The sequence below is a fragment of the Rhineura floridana genome, chromosome 2 (genome assembly GCF_030035675.1).
Source record: "Rhineura floridana isolate rRhiFlo1 chromosome 2, rRhiFlo1.hap2, whole genome shotgun sequence".
Lineage (NCBI taxonomy): Eukaryota > Metazoa > Chordata > Lepidosauria > Squamata > Rhineuridae > Rhineura > Rhineura floridana.
Genome location: NC_084481.1, coordinates 1,380,163 through 1,399,441, shown reverse-complemented (window position 1 = coordinate 1,399,441; position 19,279 = coordinate 1,380,163). Strand labels below are relative to the sequence as shown.

Below are 19,279 nucleotides of genomic sequence, written 5' to 3'. Positions count from 1 at the left end.
TGATGGACATATTTGGAAAGTGAATGGGAAGTGCCAAAGCTCAGTCAGTGGAAGAGGTGAAAAGCCTCATGATACTGGATCAATTATACCATCAGTTACCACCAGAAATAAGGCTCCTTGTCAAAGGCCGTTCCCCTACATCTGTTCAAGAGGCTGCAGAGTTGGCAGATCACTTTGCCTCCAACAGAACTGGCTGTGTGGGGAAAACATCAAGAGAGTTTAAACCCAGACCATATAATGGTGGCAGAAAGGATGTGGTACCACAGCGAGTGAGTCCTCCAATAAAGTCTGAAGGGCACAGGACACCCCAGAGTGGATCTGTGTACCCTAAAATGGAGGAGAAATTATGTTATAAATGTGGTAGACTGGGGCACCTACGTTTTCAATGTGAGGTTGCCAACCCCATTGGTAAACCTGCTCAGGGAAGGGCAGTGAAAACAGAACCAAGGGAGTTAGAAGCGAAGAAGGTTCAGTTCTGCCAGATAAACTGGACAAATGTAAAAGACTTTGATTCGAGTCTGAGGGAAGAAATGAGTGTGCAAGGGGCAAATTATTGGGCATTGCTTGATACTGGTGCCGCTCAGACGTTACTGAGGCCAGATTTGATAAAATCTGAGGAAATATTACCTCAGGAAACGGTGACAATCCAAGGAGTGAGGGGTGAACCAGAAAGCATACCCATGGCCCTGATAAAATTAAAGTGGAGAAGAAAGGAGGAAATATGTAAAGTAGGTATTAATGCCCAACAACAAGAACCAGTGATACTGGGAAGAGATGTTATGGGGACACAAGGAAAAATATATGTGGTGACCAGACAGCAACTTGGCAAAGCAACAGAGACCATGTTAACAGAGGCCGAAGAAAACAGGGTGGAACCTGTTATCGAGCCTAAGGTCGCCATAGCAACCCCTGGCAGGCCTGCTAAAAGAGACAAACTGTATCGAATGGTCTCTAGTGAAGAGGCAGAGCAGTTCAGGGAAGAGCTGGATAAGGATGCAAGTTTGAAGCAAATGAAGGACCAAGCCCTTACACAAAAGATTCCCTTTACTGACAATCTGAGGAATCAAATTGTGTGTGAGAATGGGATTTTATATAGACTGTGGATGCCTGCTGAGAGAGAGAATGAATGTGAACTAGTGAAACAATTGATGGTACCTAGCAAATACAGAGCCAGATTACTAGAGGTAGCCCATGATGTCCCATGTGCAGGGCATCTTGGAATAAAGAAGACCAAGAAAAGATTGTCTGCACACTATTATTGGCCAAATATTTCTAAAGACGTAAAACAATATTGTTTATCTTGTGACATATGCCAAAAGGTGGGGAAAAGTGGAGTAAAGACAAAAGCACCTTTGAAGCTCCTTCCTATAATAGGACAACCCTTTTATAGAGTGGGAATAGATTTGGTGGGCCCTTTTTCCAAACCCACAAGGCATGGCAAGAAATATCTATTGGTGGTGGTGGATTTTGCCACCAGATACCCAGACGCTGAAGCACTAAGATCCATGGAAGCCCCTGTAGTGGCAGAGGCTTTATTAAAAATCTTTATGAGACTGGGTTTCCCTCATGAAGTGTTGACGGATCAAGGCAGTGTATTCATGGGAGAAGTGATGCAATGTATGTGGAAGTGTTGTGGTCTAAAACATTTAAAGACAACTACGTACCATCCAGCAACTAATGGGTTAACTGAGAGATTCAATGGGGTTCTGAAGGGCATGATAAGAAGTTATGTTCAAGATCACCCACAAGACTGGGATGAACGTTTGGGGTGCTTCTTATTTGCATACAGAGAAGTCCCTCAGGAGTCAACAGGCTTTTCACCCTTTGAACTGATGTTTGCTAGAAAAGCGAGGGGACCTTTGGAACTGTTAAAAAATTCATGGGAAGGGACCCTGGGAGAGTACAAAACATCTGTAGTCGATTTTGTATTAGACTTCCGCAACAAATTAGCATCAATGATGGACGTTGTGCAAAAGAATTTAAGTCAAGCTCAGCAGAAGCAAAGTTACTGGTATGATAGAACAGCCAGAGAACATGTGTATGATGTGGGAGATATGGTTATGGCATTCATACCCAGGAAACACGATAAATTACAGGCCAACTGGGAGGGACCATATACCATAAGGGAAAAGCTTGACACAGTGATGTATGTGTTAGGTACAAACCCAACACGCAAGCTGTCTCTGGCTACCCCAGCTCACATTCACCCGGGAAGGGTGCGGAGTTGCGTGCAAATAACCCACTATCAGAGGCCAAGTAATACGGACACAATTCCTTTGCAAAGGGGAACCCAATACTTACAAGCCCAAAAGCCTTTCAGAATGGGAACCCCGTTTATTGATAGGACAGAGAATATATAGCTTTCCCCAAAGGTTACAATATTGGGGGGGGCATCTTCATGAATACCAAAGAAAGCATTAATTGTCACTATAACCAAAAGAACGCACGTAAAGGAGGTAAAGGGGTGCAGGGGAGGAATAACAGCCGAAACATTAGACATTAAGAGTTTCCATTCAGACCTGGGTCTGCATAGTTTCACATGTCCTTGAGATAAGCGCTCTGTAGCTGGAAGAAATAGCTACGGGATGGGGCATCACTTGCAACCAGGCGCCCCCTTGAGATGTGCCATCCTTATTACTGCTATGTTTGCATTTCAAAGCTTTTCATGTCAAGGTTTATAGGGCAATAGGGGAACAGTAATATTTCATGTTACACTTTGCAACTATAACCGAGTCATTACATTGGGATATGAGATTCAGCAGAAGGGAAAGGAGTTTCCAGCTTAAACTGGCTTTTATTCAGAGAGCCACTGGAATGTAAAAGTCAGGTCATAAGGAAATAAACCGTTGTCTTAATACTAAGAAAAGGCACTTTAATTTTTAATCCAACATATGTGATAACCACAGACCAATTAAAAAAGCATAAAGTGGTTCATGTAAATATGTTGAAACCTTATCACACCAGGGATGCAAAGGTGTTGCAAGTTACCTTATTCCCTGAGGGAAGTGGGCCTGAACTTCCAGATTTGGTACAGGAAAGCAAAGCAAAAGGAGGGGTAGATCAATTGGAATGGTCGGAGGAGGTGAAGGAAGAAGTCAAGAAAGAGATTCTAAGAGTTTAAAAAAATTATGGGGATCTCTTCAGCAATAAACCTGGCCGAACCAGTATAGCCAGACATTCAATTGATACTGGAAATCATGCCCCAATCAGATCTGTTCCGTACCGTGTGAAATTAGAAAGGAGGTTGAAGACATGTTGGAACTAGGAGTGATTAGGGAATCCATCAGTCCCTGGGCCTCAAGTATTGTACTGGTTCTGAAAAAAGATGGAACCACAAGGTTTTGTATTGATTATCGTTTAATCAATAAAATTACTGTCCCAGATGCGTATCCTATGCCTAGGATGGACGCGATGTTAGAGCTATTGGGAGCAGCAACCATTATCTCTACCATAGATCTGTGTAAAGGATTTTGGCAGATGGAATTAGACGAGCAATCCAGAGCCAAAACTGCCTTCAGTACACCAGATGGGTTATATGAGTTTGTGACCTTACCCATGGGACTAAGGAACTCACCAAGTTCTTTTCAGAGACTAATTAATACTGTGTTGCAAGGCATGTCAGATTTCGCAGTGGCCTATATAGATGATGTGGCCATTTTCAGCAAGTCGGTGCTTGAGCATGTCCAACACCTGACAGCAGTATTAGAGGCATTTAAGAAAGCAGGGCTAACAATAAAAGCCAAGAAATGCCAGTTTGGGTTGAATGAAGTGATCTATTTAGGACATAAGGTGGGGAGTGGGAAAATAACCCCCTTATGGAGCAAAGTTGAGGCAATACAATCGTGGCCCATCCCCTTAACTAAGAAACAAGTTAGGGCATTTTTAGGTGTGGCTGGTTTTTACCGTAAATTTGTAAAAGATTTTGGGGAAATCGCAACCCCCTTGCATGAGCTAACAAGGAAAAAGTGTGCTGAGCGTGTGGTGTGGACGGATGAATGTCAAAAGGCTTTTGACCTTCTGAAGCAAGCCTTGTGCCAAGGGCCTGTATTAATAGCACCAGATTACGAGCAACCATTCATCGTGGCTATGGATGTGTCGGACCTAGCGCTGGGAGTCGTCTTGCTACAAGAGAGAGGAGGCACCAGACATCCAGTGGCGTACCTGAGTCGCAAGCTGACATCGAGGGAGAAGAATTATTCGTCGGTCCAAAAGGAGTGCCTAGCGGTCGTGTGGGGACTGAGTAAGTTGCGCTCATATGTGTGGAGACGAAGATTTACAGTGACGATGGATCATCGAGCATTGTTATGGTTACAGACTATGAAAAATCATAACACTATTCCTCAGAGGTGGTCCTGGGCTCTACAAGATTACCAGGTGGACTTCAAGTTCATAAAAGACAAGGACAATGTATTGGCCGATGGACTTTCAAGGCAGGTGGCCGGGACTGCAGTGACGTGACCCAGACGTGGGTGCAAAAAAGACATTTTCCCCAAAGAGACTTGTTTTTTATTGTTAACGCGTCATATGAATCCTAGAGCAGGAATAATACTTTGCTGTTATTTTAAGGGGGGGGGAAATGTGATGTTCCTGCTTATAGTGTAAATATGGTAAGTGCTGTTTATATAGAAGACATATGGTAAGTGGAGTGAAAGGGGAGGGGGAGTACATGAGCAGTAGAATGCTGGATGATTGGCTGAGCGTTTGAGTGGCTGGGAGTATAAATGGAAGAATGACAGTTGAATCTGGGTGGATGTCAGTAGGGTGGAGAAAGAGGGAGTTGGAGTTCTGATTAATAATAAGTCAAGTACAAAACAGGAATAGATGAAACTATACGCTTGTGAAACATTCTAAAACTAATCTTGTTATTTCTGATATTTAATAAATACTTATTTGGTTTACCAAAGGCCTGATCCTTGGCTGGGGGATATACATAGCAGAAGAGAGGGCAAGGTAATTACCAAGGCTGAACAGAAACAGTATAATGGTGGCAGCGGTGAAGGGAGGATTAATAACAATTCAAGTATCCAGAGCAACCCAGAGTTGTATGCGTTCTCTATAAAGATACAAGGGGGTTGGGAACAGCATAAGCACGCAGTCACAAAAGTAACCAGCTAGAGAGAGAGTCAGGCAAAGTCTCTGGAAGTATTGGTTATAGGACGTGACTGGTGGTGCTGCTTGGCAGGGGGATCTAGTGAGATCTGTGCTAGAGCGGAGTGAGAAACCATATAAAGGATGGTCCGAACTGGTGGTATCCCTGGTGGTGCCTAGTGAAAGGCAGTAGCCACAAGCAGGTGGGAACCTGACAGGGAGAACCAGGGAAGGGCGTCACAGTCACCAACTTGGATGGCTTTAAAAGATTAGACAAATTCATGGAGGATAAGGCTATTAGTGGCTACTAGCCATGATGGCTATGCTCTGTCTCCATTGCTGGAAGGGGTATGCTTTTGAATACCAGTTGCTGGAAACTGCAGGACGGGAAAGCACTCTTGTGCTCAGATCCTGTTTGATGGCTTCCCATAGGCTCTGGTTGGCCACTGTGGGAACAGGATGCTCGATTAGATGGGCCACATAATCCTTAATTTTGTTCTTAATCCTTGAAAGTGTGCCTTTCTTCCATGCATGTAGATGACATCAGGTGGGACTTCTGCTCTCCCTGGTGGTTGAAGGCAGAATCCCTGTTCTAATAACCGAGACCTTCTAGATTCCCATAGCTCTCCAGCTCTGTAAATTCTGCCTTCACGTGACATGGTGCTGGCTTTGAGCTCTCTGCCTTCTTTCTCAAGTGTTCAGGCTTGTTTTTTGCTATTTGTTTTTATTAATGGTCATTCCTTTTGTTCCTTATTGGTGTGCTGCTTCTCTTCTGTGAGTTTTGTGTGCCTTCTGTCTCCTTGGAAGAGTTTTCCTCTCATTTCTTTTTCTGACCTTGCTCCTCCTTCCTGCTTCTCCATTTGACACCCCCCAAAAGCCCCCCTTTTTACTGTTTAGCTTCTATTGTTAACTTTCCCTTCGTTTAGACAGGACTCAGCCTGGCCCCTCCCATTCTCTGCCCTGGAAAGGATTGCCTGAGAAGGGTTTTTTCCTCCTTTTCCTCAGCCTTTGTAGCTAGCACCTGCCATTTTGTTTCACCCCGCACCTTATTTTCATTGCAAAAATACAGAAGAACAAAAGAGTCTTTTCAGTGGTTTTTCCCCTCCACTTTTGTTGTAATGGGCAAAAGCAAGCAAAATTCTGTGGCTGCTACTAAGCTTTTTCCAGCCTACCACACCCTCTACTCCGCAGCCCCTGTGTCTGTACTGCCCACAACTATGGCATCAGAACCTACTCCCTCTACATCTCGCCTGGGTTCAAGTTTGGCACCTTCTATCTCTGGCATTGTAACTCTCTCAGGTGCTGTTGGCAGCACTCGTTTAACTGCCTTTGAGACAACTGGGCTGAGAGAGAGGAACCCCAGCACCAGTAGTGTGCTTTTTTCCCTTGGAAGAGGGATGCATGTGGTGCTGGCCCTGGCAGAGCCAGGGAAGATAGTCAGCGCCTTGCACACAGAAACCGGATCCTCACAGATTTCCTAGGGCAGATCTTCTATTAGGCAGTCGCCCACTTCAGATAAGCAGCTCCAGCCCTCCACCCAGGATCTTAATAGTGACCTTATCATGTTGAATGAGGAGGAGTGGAGTGGTGAGTCTGATACAGAAGAAGTTTCTTCCAGCCATCTCTTTCAGGATAGCCATTATGTACCTCTTCTTTGTAAGATCATGGCAACTCTGGATTTGGTATCTTCCAAGGAAACTCCTGCTGCTGCATCATCTACAGTAGTGGCAGTTTGTCCTGATCCCACTCCTAAATTATTATTATTAATTATTATTCTGCATAGTTTAATTGTATTCTAATGTAGATTTTTTGTATGCTTGTAAGTTATATGTATTTTTATATTTGGAAGCTGCCTTGAGTTCCAGTCCTTGGAAAAAGAGTGGGATTAAAATAAAGATAATAGTAAATGTAAAATGTGAAAACTTTGCAAACCAGTTTAGGCATGCCTCCTGCTGTGCAGGAGCTGATATCTAGGCACTCATTAAGAATTCACTGTATAGTGAACGGTATACATGTCTACTTCAGAAATAAGTCTCTTTGTATTTAATGGGGCTTGCTCCCGGTAAATGGGTCAGCAGGATGTAGCTGACTCCCCGCGATAAAATATTAGGTTGCTGGGGATGGGGAGTCAGCAGTGACTACACGCTCTCTAATTTTGTGTTATGCCGTGCCCTCCATGTTGTGTTATGCCATGCCCTCCATGTTGTGTTATGCCATGCCCTCCATGTTGTGTTATGCCATGCCCTCCATGTTGTGTTATGCCATGCCCTCCATGTTGTGTTATGCCATGCCCTCCATGTTGTGTTATGCCATGCCCTCCATGTTGTGTTATGCCATGCCCCCATGACAGCCATTTTGTGAGTGGCACCTTCAGCACTCTCTCAAAATTTGAAATGTATCCCTAGTCCAAAACAGATGATGACCCCTGTCATAGTCAGAAAGAGTGTGATTATAGTGGAACCGCCTATAAGGCCATTGAGTCCAGTTCCCTGCTCATTGCAGGGATACGACTGGTACAATGCAGGAATTTCCTAGGGAGTGGTGGGCTCTCCAATATGGAAGGCATTCAAGAGGCAGCTGGACAGCCACCTGTCCAGTAGCCTTTAATTTGGATTCCTGCATTGAGCAGGGAGTTGGACTCAATGGCCCCTTCCAACTCTACTATTCTATGATTTGTCACATGCAGCAAATTTTAATTTAAACTTTACTTAGGAATAGTCCATCCTCTATTACAAAGCATACACAATCTAAAGCATCAATTCAAATTATCAATAATGAAAAATGACAAAATGATATAAAAATATATGCATCCCAACACAGTGCATCATTTCCTAGTAGTTAGAAGAGGGCAGCATTCCTAAACTGGTGGAGTCTACTATCAATACGAAGAATGAACTGAAGGGAATATGTATCTTATCTGAAGCCAATGGTTGCTTTATTGAAGTTCAGCAACATACCAGGTTCAGCTAAATTAACATTTTCAACTGTCTTCCTTGCAGGTGCTAAAGGACTGCTAGGCTTCCCTGGCCAGGCAGGAAGGCCAGGTTTACCTGGATTTCCAAGTTATGAAGTAGGTCAGAAAGGCGACCCTGGGATTAAAGGCAGAAAAGGCATTCCAGGATATGTAGGTGTCCCAGGTGCTCAAGGTATTCCTGGTTTCCCTGGAGCGACAGGATGGAGGGTGAGCAAATCTTGTTTGTTTGACTCAAACTGCCCCATTTTGTTATCTCCAGAATGTTTACTTTAGTAGTTTGAAAAGCAAACTGCCAGAACCCAAAAAGCCAAACGCTGTAAACTTGTCAAAAGCAGACGAGATTATACTATGTGTGCAAATTATTGCACATGTTGTTTGATTCATTTATTTCAGTTGTGGGGAGCCTCATCTTGCAGGCCTAATTAGGCTTGGCAGGTGTTCTAATTTGGCCTGGGAGGCTGTATTCTCCAAGCCATGCCCACCTGCACTACATCTGACACATATTATGTCAGATGTGGGGCTAGTGAAGACATGGCTGCCTGTTGACCTGCAAACCCCTCTGCTTTTGCCTATATGGTTTGATTTCTAACTGCCCTGGCAAAGGAAAACATGTCACTTGATGTCATGGTGGCATCAGGTGACTGACAGGTGGGCAGCACCACACAACTGTCACAATGGCCCGCTGGGGTTAGTCAGAATCCAACCCACCAACCAGATCCAGTCCCCCACCTTGATTTATTTCTTCATTCAAATAATTTGATTTTAGATGCACACTGTGTTCAACATGTACACATTTTCAAGACTTATGATGGAAAAACAGATTTGGAGAGTTGGGAACAAAGTCTAGAAAGAATGGGAATGTTGAGTAATATTCATTTTGATTAAAGCTTGGTGTTCTTTTTGAACTATGTGACAGGGAGAAAAGGGAATTCTAGGGATTCCTGGTATTGGTGGTGAAAGTGGCCAGCCTGGGGAAATTGGTGAGTCCATTTATGTACTATCCATCTAAGCTGTGTATATGTGTATGTAACACTCTCCCTCCCTCCCTCTCTGTGCCAGTGACCCAGTCCAGCACAAGGCAAGAACTCTCTACTTGTGAAACACTGATCTTTATTTCTCAGATGTTGTTCTTTAGGTAGTGTCAAAAGGGAAATATATATATGCTTTTTGAATTGTAGGGAAAAATAATACAGTGGTTTTAATTTTCATATTAAAAGATGTTCAATAGATGGTCTCAGGATACATAAATGCATAAATAAATTGTACTTTTTTGCTTTCATCAGGCAGTAGGGGAGATACTTTAAACTTGCCAGGAAAAGCAGGTTCGAAAGGAAATGTTGGCATATCTGGATCCACAGGTATTTTTTTGTTTGTGTGTGTGTGCGTGTGTGTGTGCGTGCATGCGTGCAAAACAATTCATGACAAAAAGCACCTATTGGTGTGCCAGCTGCACTCTTTCTTGGACAGGGATAGCTTCACTACTTAGATATGTGCACTGGTTTACCTCATGTTTATATTACTGTAATGTGCTCTATGTGAGGCCTTCCTTGTGGGAGGCCTCCCTGGGACTGCTGCTGATGCAAAATGCCGTGGCTCAGGTGATGAATGGTTCCCCTTACCAGGCACATACCATGCCAGTGCTGAGGGATTTGCACTGGCTGCCTGTTAGCCACTGAGCTAGTATTAAGGTCTTGTTACTTATATGCGAAGCCCTAAAAAACTCTGAACCAGGTTACTTGATAGATCAACTTTAATTGCCCAGTATGGGCATTAAGATCAACAACTGGAATCCAGTTAGTCTTGCCATGGCCTGCTAGCACTGGTGTTACGGAATGCAAGCCCTGCTTAAATTTGAAAAACTAACATGAAGACTGGTCTATGTCTACTCAGTGACTTCAGGTTTCACTCTTGGTTGATTTTTGGAACCTAAATCCAGTGGCTTTCCAATAGCCCCTTTCTCAGGAGTATTGGGCTTAGGCAGAGATAGATCCACCTGTCCTATGTCTATCCCCTTTGCCAGAAACTCTGTGGTTACCCCCAGTGGGTCAGTCCCACCATATGCTTGCCCCAAAGGGTTTGGGTAACCTCTTCTGCAAGCTCCCTGTATCTCCTGGCTAGCTGAGGAAGAAGCTTCAGAAAACCCTAGTGATAGCAGCTCCTCAGGTCCCAACTCCTTCTCCACAAAAACCCTCCTCCTTGGCTGCTAACTATTTATGCTCAGCACCTCCAGGAGACCTTCATTAGCCTCAGGCATACTCAGCTGTCCCTTGCCCCACCCACCTCCTGGCTCAGCTGATGGAGAGGCTGTCCTCTTCATTGGGGCCTTCTTAAAGGCACCATGCTGGTAAGAGCCCTTTGGCCCAAAGCGATCCCCTGTGGACCTTCACAACTGCATTTGTAAAAAAATTAATATATCAGTAGTTGTAAAAAGAGGACCATGTAATTGATACTCTGTTCAGTTCTCTGTTCATAGGGTTTTCATGGTAAGAGATATTCAGAGGTGGTTTACCATTGCCAGGGCCGGCCCCAGACATGCCAGAGCCCTTGGGCAGCAGCCTGCCCTGGCACATGCACACACGCCCCACCTACCTACCCACCAGGAGCGGAAGGTCGGGCAAGCGAGCAGGGGGAAGGGCAAGCGAGCAGGGGGAAGGGCAAGCGAGGAGGGGGGAGGGCAAGCGAGGAGGGGGGGGCAAGCGAGGGAGCTGATGGGGGCAGAGGGTGAGGGAGGGAGGGAGGGGGCTGGTGGGGGCAGAGGGTGAGGGAGGGAGGGAGGGAGCTGGTGGGGGCAGAGGGTGAGGGAGGGAAGGAGGGAGGGAGCAAGTGGGGGGAGGGCAATCGAGGAACCGGCGGGGACAGAGGGTGGGTGGGCAAGCGGGCAGGTGGGTAGCTCCCTCCTTGAGATCCACAGCGAAGGGGAGTACTACTTCCCCACCATAATGAGGTGCCCTCAGGATGGCGGGCAAGCGAGTGGGCACAGGTGGGCCGGCAACTGGGTGGGCAGCACACTCCCTGAAATCTGCTGCAGCCTGCTAAGGAGGGGCCCTCAGGATGACAGGCGAGCGAGGGTGGAGGGTGGGTGGGTTGGCGAGTGGGCGGGCCACTCCCTCCCTGCGATCCACGGCAGGCTGCTGCGGAAGGGGAGCACTATTCCCCCACCATAATGAGGAGCCCTTCAGGGGCCCCTGTGGGCTGCAGGGCCCTCAACCAGGGCCCCAACTGGCCGCACTTTAGAGCTGGCCCTGACCATTGCCTTCCTCTGAGTTTGGATGCATCTTAGTTTGGTGTCTCAGCTTTGACCATTCTACCTTGGGTGCCCCTGCTAGGAGTCTAGCCTCCTGGTCTAGATTCCTGACGGCATTGGTCTCAGCTTCTTCAACACTCTCAAACCCCCTCACCACGTTAAGGTGTGCATCCTAGAGAGGGATGAAACTGAGGTTATCATACTTTGGACACATCATGAGAAGACATGATTCATTAGAAAAGACAATAATGCTGGGAAAAACAGAAGGGAGTAGAAAAAGAGGAAGCCCAAACAAGAGATGGATTGATTCCATAAAGGAAGCCACAGACCTCAACTTATAAGATCTGATCAGGGTGGTTCAGGACAGATGCTCTTGGAGGTCGCTCATTCATAGGGTCGCCATAAGTTGTAGTCTACTTGAAGGCACATAACAACAACAATATAATTGATGAATAAAACTATTTTTGGCACATGGAGGTAGAATATGTAATTTGTAATTGATAATGTTATTTTAGTATAAGAATTATGATAAGAAACATACAAATAAAAAGGTTTACATTCAAAAGGGTTTGTTATTGGGTAAGATTTTAAAATCACAATTTTTAAATCACTACCTTTGATTCATTTTCTGTTGTGTTGCCTCAGGACTCTGCTTGAGTTTATAGCTGAAGCAGAGAATGGCATGTGGAGCCCTACTGCAATCCAGTTTGACAGTGACTGTATCTGCCTACAGATAATGTCATTTCTCTTTTCTTTTGCAGGAGTGGAAGGAGCCAAAGGAGAAAAAGGTGAAGGGGGTGGTGTGGGTTTTTCTGGCTTTCAAGGCGTGAAGGGCTCCCAAGGCTCCCCTGGATTACAAGGGCAAGGAGGTGATATTTTCTGTTTTATTTATATTTTTATATGGAAATGTATTTCAAAAGTAGTAAATATGCTTATATAAAACATCTTTTAAAAATTCACTAAAAACAAAGTGTGAATTACAAATACAACAAAGTAAAATCAATACTGGATGTTGAATTCTCTTTCATTATCTATATATTAAAACAGATGTGTCTAAGTAGCCCACTGGAACCAAGTCAATTTGGCTACAAGGAGCTGTTCTTTAGGTTTGTTTCCCCATTTTGGTTTATTTCCATTAACAGCAGAGCAATCCTAACTCAGCCCTGGAGCAATTGAGCCACTGCTGCAGCCAGAGAGCTACCAACTCCTGTTGCAGTTGAAAAATGGGATCATTAATATATACGGATCATAATTCTGTCATACCAGAAATGTCTCTGAATTTAACAAAGACATAGAAATACTTTTTAATTTCAAGTTGGAAGAAAATTTCAGTCATTTTTAAATTGAATTCAGTTTAAGTTGAACTGAATGATATTCATGGTATGTCACATATTACAAAAGGAGAAAATAGTAACGTTTATGTATGAGGCTTGACAAACGGGTTCTACATCCAGACGATATTAATTTATTCCAATGCACGTATGGATAGTAACCAAAGAGCCAGAACCACACTAAGAAGAAAATTTAAAATATATTTTCAAAACTGCAAATGGTGAAAAAATGTAGATATTCATTTACAAAATAAAGAGGAAATGATATAGAAATGATAAGTGATTAATAAATAACCCAAAGAAATTATAGAACTGGAAAAGGTTCATAATAAATGTTTGTTTATGTTGTTTTATGTTCACCGCCCAGAGAGCTATTGCTAGTCGGGCGGTATATAAATTTAATAATAAATAAATAAATAAATAAATAAAACTGCAAGCTGTTAATTGGAAGCTAGAAATGTAAAATCCACAAAAATACTACTTTTACTAACCAGAGATACTTTGAAGATAGACCTGGAAGACTACTGACACGTAAAATTTAAAAGCTTCAGAATAATGATGCATCCCATGAAATTGTCTAATCCCCTTTTAAAGCTATCCAAGTTGTTGTCATCACTGCCTCTTGTGGGAGAGAATTCCATAGTCTAACTGTGCACTGTATAAAGAAGTACTTTCTTTTGTTTGTCCTGAATCTTCCAACATTCAGCTTCAAGTTCTAGTTTTATGAGAGAGGGATAAAACCTTGTCTCTATCCTCTTTCTCCACACCATGCAAATTTTATACACCTCTGTCATGTTGCTTCTTACTTGCCTGTTCTTTAAAGCCTCACATGCTATAGCCTTTCCTCACAGGGGAATCACTCCATCCCCTTGATCATTCTGGTTTCCCTTCTCTGAACCTTTTCCAACTGTACAATACACTTTTTGAGGTGAGACGACCAGAACTGTACACTATTCCAAGTGTGGTTGCACCCTAGATTTGTATAACAGCATTATAATATTGGCTGTCAATGAGATCCTGGTCCTCCTGAGTAGCCTCACAGACAGCTAGATGGGCACAGCTCTGAAGTTCCTGCCTGGCTCTGAAAGCTGGCCAGGAACCCACGCAGCTGGTGTGGGGACCTGTGGTCCTGGGGCACAAATGTTCAGGTCTAATGGCTCTTCAGGATCATTGGCAGTGTGGAGATCTGCTGGAGGGTCCAGCTCTCCTTGCTCCTCAGCTGACAAGAAAGGCAGAACCCTGAGAGGAACCCATGCCAGTATGGCATAAAGGAATAGATTCCTCCATTCCAGACTTGCCCTGACATTGCAAAAAAAATAGTTTAAAAAACCTAAATGAGATTGACAGTGCTGGGCAAGCAGCGTAAGTGATACAAGAGGGTGTATAGTCAGCTGGGGGGGGGAGGGTTGTAAGCTCAGTGGTAAAGGATCTGATTTCCATGCAGAAGGCCCCATGTTCAGTCACCAGCATCTCCAGGTAAGACTGGTAATCTACCTGAAACCACTGCTGGCCAATATAGACCAGCCTTCCCTAACCTGGTGCCCTCAAGATTGCTAAAATTTCCATCAGCCCCACCCAATATCACCAGTGGTCAGAAATTATGGGAGTTGTGGTCCAAAACACTAGGGGGTACCAGGATGGGGGAGGCTGTTATGGACTATACAATCAATAGTCTAAAATCCTATGTTCCTTTTAGCATGGGGAAAATGAAAATCAAAGCATACAAACATTCAGACTGAAATCCTATACATACTTAATAGAGCCAGTGTGGTGTAGTGGTTAGAGTGTTGGACTATGACCTGGGAGACCAGGGTTCGAATCCCCACACAGCCATGAAGCTCACTGGGTGACCTTGGGCCAGTCACTGCCTCTCAGCCTTAGAGGAAGGCAATGGGAAACCCCCTCTGAATACAGCTTACCATGAAAACCCTCTTCATAAGGTCACCATAAGTCGGAATCAACTTGAAGGCAGTCCATTTCTATTTTCAAGCGCCATTGAATATAAGTGGTACTTTCTTCTGGGTAAACATGAATAGGATTTTTGGTCCATGTTTGTCCCCTTCAATTTGTGGATATGTTTTTTTTTTTAAGATGGGCCAAAAAGAAGAAAGTGCAGCAATGATTAGCCTTAGAAGGCTATGAATTGCTAAAGTGGCCATGTTCCCAAATTGACTGGGATGCTTTTTATACCCATGAATAGGGAGAGAAAACAGGTATGGTAGAAAAGAGCTTAGTGGGCAAATAGTAAGTTGGCCCTCACAATGAGCCAAACCTCATGCTGAAGGAAAAGCAAAATGAACCTATGTTGTTGAACAAATACAACATGGGGAAAGTTTTCCAAGAAATAAAGTGGGCCTAAAGAGATCATAATGCATGTATTGGACTTATGAAGCCTCAGTTAAGAGATCTCAGCGTTTCAGACCCACTGCTAGTGAAGGCTGACAATTATTCAGACCAGTGGATTCTCTGTCCCAGTACTAGACTCAGCCCACCAGAGGACAGAGTCTATTAAGGCACAGCACCCGATATTAGTGTTTAATACTGCTTTTTAAATAGAACACACAGTTCCAGAATTTCTCAGCCAATGCTTATGCAATTTTAAGGCCCTTTACTCCAAATATAACAGTAGAAAACAGCTCACAAGCTCATTAATATTACACATTATGAAAATGTAGCACAAATAAGTATAAATACAGAGTAATAAATATTGGCCCTGTGAGAAGCTGAGGGACTGGATTCCCCTAGAGCAATGCTTCTCAACCTTTGTGAGTATGGGATCCCCTTTGTAAGTTCAAAAAAATTTGTGACCCAATGCTAATGGTAATTTTAGTCTCTGTTAATTGAAAAAAATGCTGGGTGGCAAAATAACATCTCCAGATATCCCTTTCTATTAAAAGCTTCCTGCAGACAGGGAGGTGTTCCTTTCTTTTCTTAATACAAAAGTCCAATCAAATTGGTATACCCCACAGTCTGAAGATGTACAGTCCTTTCTCCTGTGCGTGTCAAAGATGACCTCAGGTGGGTAGCTAGCTCCACCTAGCGGTTGAAGGCAGGAAGAGCACTGTTCAATTTTGCAGGGACTTCCTGCTGTCTGTGGCTCCTTATCACAGTTCTTTTTCTGCCTTCACCAAAGATGGTTGTCAGCGCTGTGCTCTTGGTTCATGCCTGTATTGTTCTGTGTTTGTCTGTATTCTCTTTTAATATCTATACCTCTTGCTTTGGGTGGTGAACCTTTTCCTTCCCTAGCCCCATGGACATAAAACATTTTCAAAAGGAACAGGGATCCGCAGTGTTTTAGCTGCGAGAGAGGGAGCCCCCCCATTCTTTCTTCGTGCCATCAGACACACGGAAGAGTCTTACCTCCTTCCAACTCAAGGCATTGGCTTATATTCCTCCACCATCACTCGCCGCAGCGAAGTAAGCAAGGGAGCGTTCCTCCGCCAGCCGCAGCAGGCCGCTATAGGCCCAGTGGTCGCCAACCGCTTCTTTGCTGCTTCATCCTCCCTCCATCCATAGCTCAGGCCATGGTAGACCCAATGGAGGCCGTTGCAGGCCACAAGACATTCGCAACAGCCTTTCCACCGCCTCCCCACCCATTGTCAGCCAGGCCACAGTAGGCTTACGAGCGGGCTGCAATAAGCCCAACAAAGGCTGCTACAGGCTCAATGGGGCTGCTCGGGGCTGCCAACCGCTACCTTGCCACCTCTGCCCCTCCCCACTGCTCATCCTTGGCATAGGCCGCAGCAGGCCCAACAGCCTTTCACGGCCGCAAGCAGCCCGTACACCATCAACGCAGGCCACATTAGGCCCCACTCAGTCTGCCATTCGGCCTCCTGCCTCCGTACAGGCCCGCAGATTCGGCCACAATTCTCCATTTTTATATTGCTCCTTTAAGCCCCGCTCCATGCATTGTGCTCATGGGGAAGGCAACCATGGAATCAGTGGTTCCCACCAACCAAGAAGGCCAAACCACTCCTGCTAGTCCCACACTGCCAGATGCCAGAGACAGCTGCCAAGTTAGCAGTAGCCTGCCCCTCCACCAGCAGGCAAGAGGTTGCTGAGGCAGGTATTCAACTGGGCAGGGTGGCTTCAGAGGAATCTTCCCCAGAAGTGAATAGACAGGATGGTGATGTATGCCAGAATGATGGCAATGGATGTGTAGCGGCCACGCAGGATACCCACAGCTCTGCTTGCAGACTGCAAGAGACCAGGAACCTCTCTCTGAGGAGGAGGGGGGTGACAACCTCCTTCATCTGTAAACTACATTTTCTCCACCTCATCTTCTCCTGAGACCTTCTCAGGATTTCAGGAGGCTCCCAGTTGACACCCATCCCAGCAGGAGTCTGAACGGGGGGGGGGTGCGCACCCATCATGTGGCCATGCTCAGCCACTGCAACTGCAGTTTTCATCCCTGATGCTACAACAATTTAAAGAACAACTGGGGGAATCTGTGCTAATAGATCTGGCCAGAGACCTGTCGACTTCAGCAGTCTCTTCACTTTGTCCTGGAGAAGACGGGGGGGCGCTAGACCCTCCTCCCAGAACCCAGGAAGGACTCAGCGCATTCAGGCTTCCGACCCGCTGCACGCATTTGCAGCTTCAAGACCACCATTCAACTGCGTATCACTGGATCCACACGCAGCTGCTCAAGGCAATCACCATGGCTATGTGGAAGACCAGAGCACAGACCCAGACAGCAACTTGATTGTTCTGGGTGAGGAAGAATGGAACAGGGACTCAGAATCTGAAGAGGTCTTCAGCAACAGGATCTTCCAAGAAGCCTACTTTCTTCCCCTCCTGCTCTAGGCAAGGGAAGCACTGAGTTGCAATTTCCCAGAAGACCCTCCAGCCCTGGCTGCACCTAGGGTTTTGGTTGTGCATCCAGAGCCAAAACTGAAGTCTAGGGTACTAAAACTCCCTTCCTTAATTGATTCTGAATTCGATGTTCCTTTGCAGTTTCAGAAGTCAGCCAATAAATATTATACACTGGAGCAACAGCATATGGATCAGTTGAAAGTCCCAGTGGGGGATGCTCCCATGGTAATTTGTTAAGCCCATCCTTGAACCCAAGGACTTGGTTGCCCATCTCAAGGACCATACAGAACGCAAGATGGATCAGGGCCTCAAAAGAATCCACAAGGCTAGTGCGTTATCAATTAGGGCAGCATCGGCCTCCTCCATTTTTGCTTGGGCCCCCCTCCTCTAGCTGGGAGCTTTAGGGGAATGGTCCACAGCAGAGCCCAGCTCGAGTCTGCAAGTCCCTGCTGGAGATCTCCTAGGCATTGATAGATGCCATGTAATACTCAGCATGGTCACTGTCAGCAGCATCTTTACTACAAGGACACTGAGTTCACGCGTTTGAGACGCAGACCCCACAGCTCACTCTAGCTTGGCCTCAGGACCCTATGTAGGAGGCAGGCTGCTTGGTTACGATGCCCTCACAGGCATCCCAGAATCTAAAGAAAAGACGAAATCCCTCAACCAGGAGAAGAAATGATAGAAGGTCCTCTCGGAGAACCTTTCATCTTTTCCAGACGCCCCAGCCCAGGCTCCAGGCCATCGGGAAGGGCTAAGGAGGGCTGCCCAGCTGCCCCTTCTTGAATAGACAGCACAGCCAGGCCAGGGGTCAACAGCAGTTTCCCCAGCAGGACTGGATTTGAGTCCCTATCATGCGGAAACAAACACCAATTCTGATGCCAGCACCACTCTGGTGGGACGTTGCCTCCAGCTGTTCGTCCATCGATAGAGGGACATATCAGCGGACCAATGGGTACTGCGGACCCTCCGGCATAGACTACATCTGGAATTCACATCCTCGCCTCCCACAAGGTACATACCATCTCCCATCTCCACATCTCCACACAAAAGGGGAAGGATCCAGCAGGCAATCTCTCACCTCCTGCAGATAGCAGTAATAGAACCTGTTCCCACAGGAGAGAGATTTTTGGGAAAGTACTGACTCTCCTTTACAGTTGGGAGAAAAGACGGTTCGTACAGAGCGATACTCGACCTGAAGAACTTGAACGAGTATGTCACATCCTGCAAGTTTCGCATGGACATTTTTACCTCGCCTCAATAGGCGTGAAGGAGGCGTACCTGCATACCTATTTTTCCACCTCACTGACACTACCTCAGGTTTGCAGTAGAGGGAGACCACTTCCAATACAGGGCCATGTCCTTCAGCCCGTTGTCCACCCCCAGGGTTTTCACAAGTCATGGTGACCATGGTGGCACACCTCAGGATGCTGGGAGTGCACGTTTTTTCCCTACCTGGTCGATTTCCTAATCCAATCCTCATTGATTTACAAATCATAGGAGGATCTACACATCACCTTAGCCTGTCAGAAGGACCGTTGTTGTTGTTGTTGTTGTTGTTATTATTATTAAAATTTCTATACCGCCCCATAGCCAAAGCTGTCTGGGTGGTTTACAACATAAAAATCAAAATACAATATATAATATACAATTCATATTGGTACAATTAAAAGGAAAAACAATACATCACATTTTAAATAAACATAAGTAAACAATAAATCTCAACAATATACATAACATAAAAACAGAATAAATAAAACAAAACAAACATAGCAATTATAACAGTATCTACAACATATTCTCCAATGTCCCATTGTGCTTCTCCCC

General features: G+C 45.2%; 1 protein-coding gene across 2 annotated transcripts in view; it reads left to right on the top strand.

The window, feature by feature from the left end:
• The window catches only part of COL4A2 (collagen type IV alpha 2 chain), a 305,291-nt gene that overhangs the window by 235,338 nt on the left and 50,674 nt on the right, over positions 1-19,279 (top strand). For both annotated transcript variants that reach the window (XM_061607561.1, XM_061607560.1), the window contains 4 exons: positions 8,088-8,269; positions 8,979-9,042; positions 9,346-9,420; positions 12,068-12,175. In XM_061607561.1, coding sequence (XP_061463545.1) covers positions 8,088-8,269; positions 8,979-9,042; positions 9,346-9,420; positions 12,068-12,175 — 429 coding nt within the window. The remainder of the gene's footprint in view (positions 1-8,087; positions 8,270-8,978; positions 9,043-9,345; positions 9,421-12,067; positions 12,176-19,279) is intronic.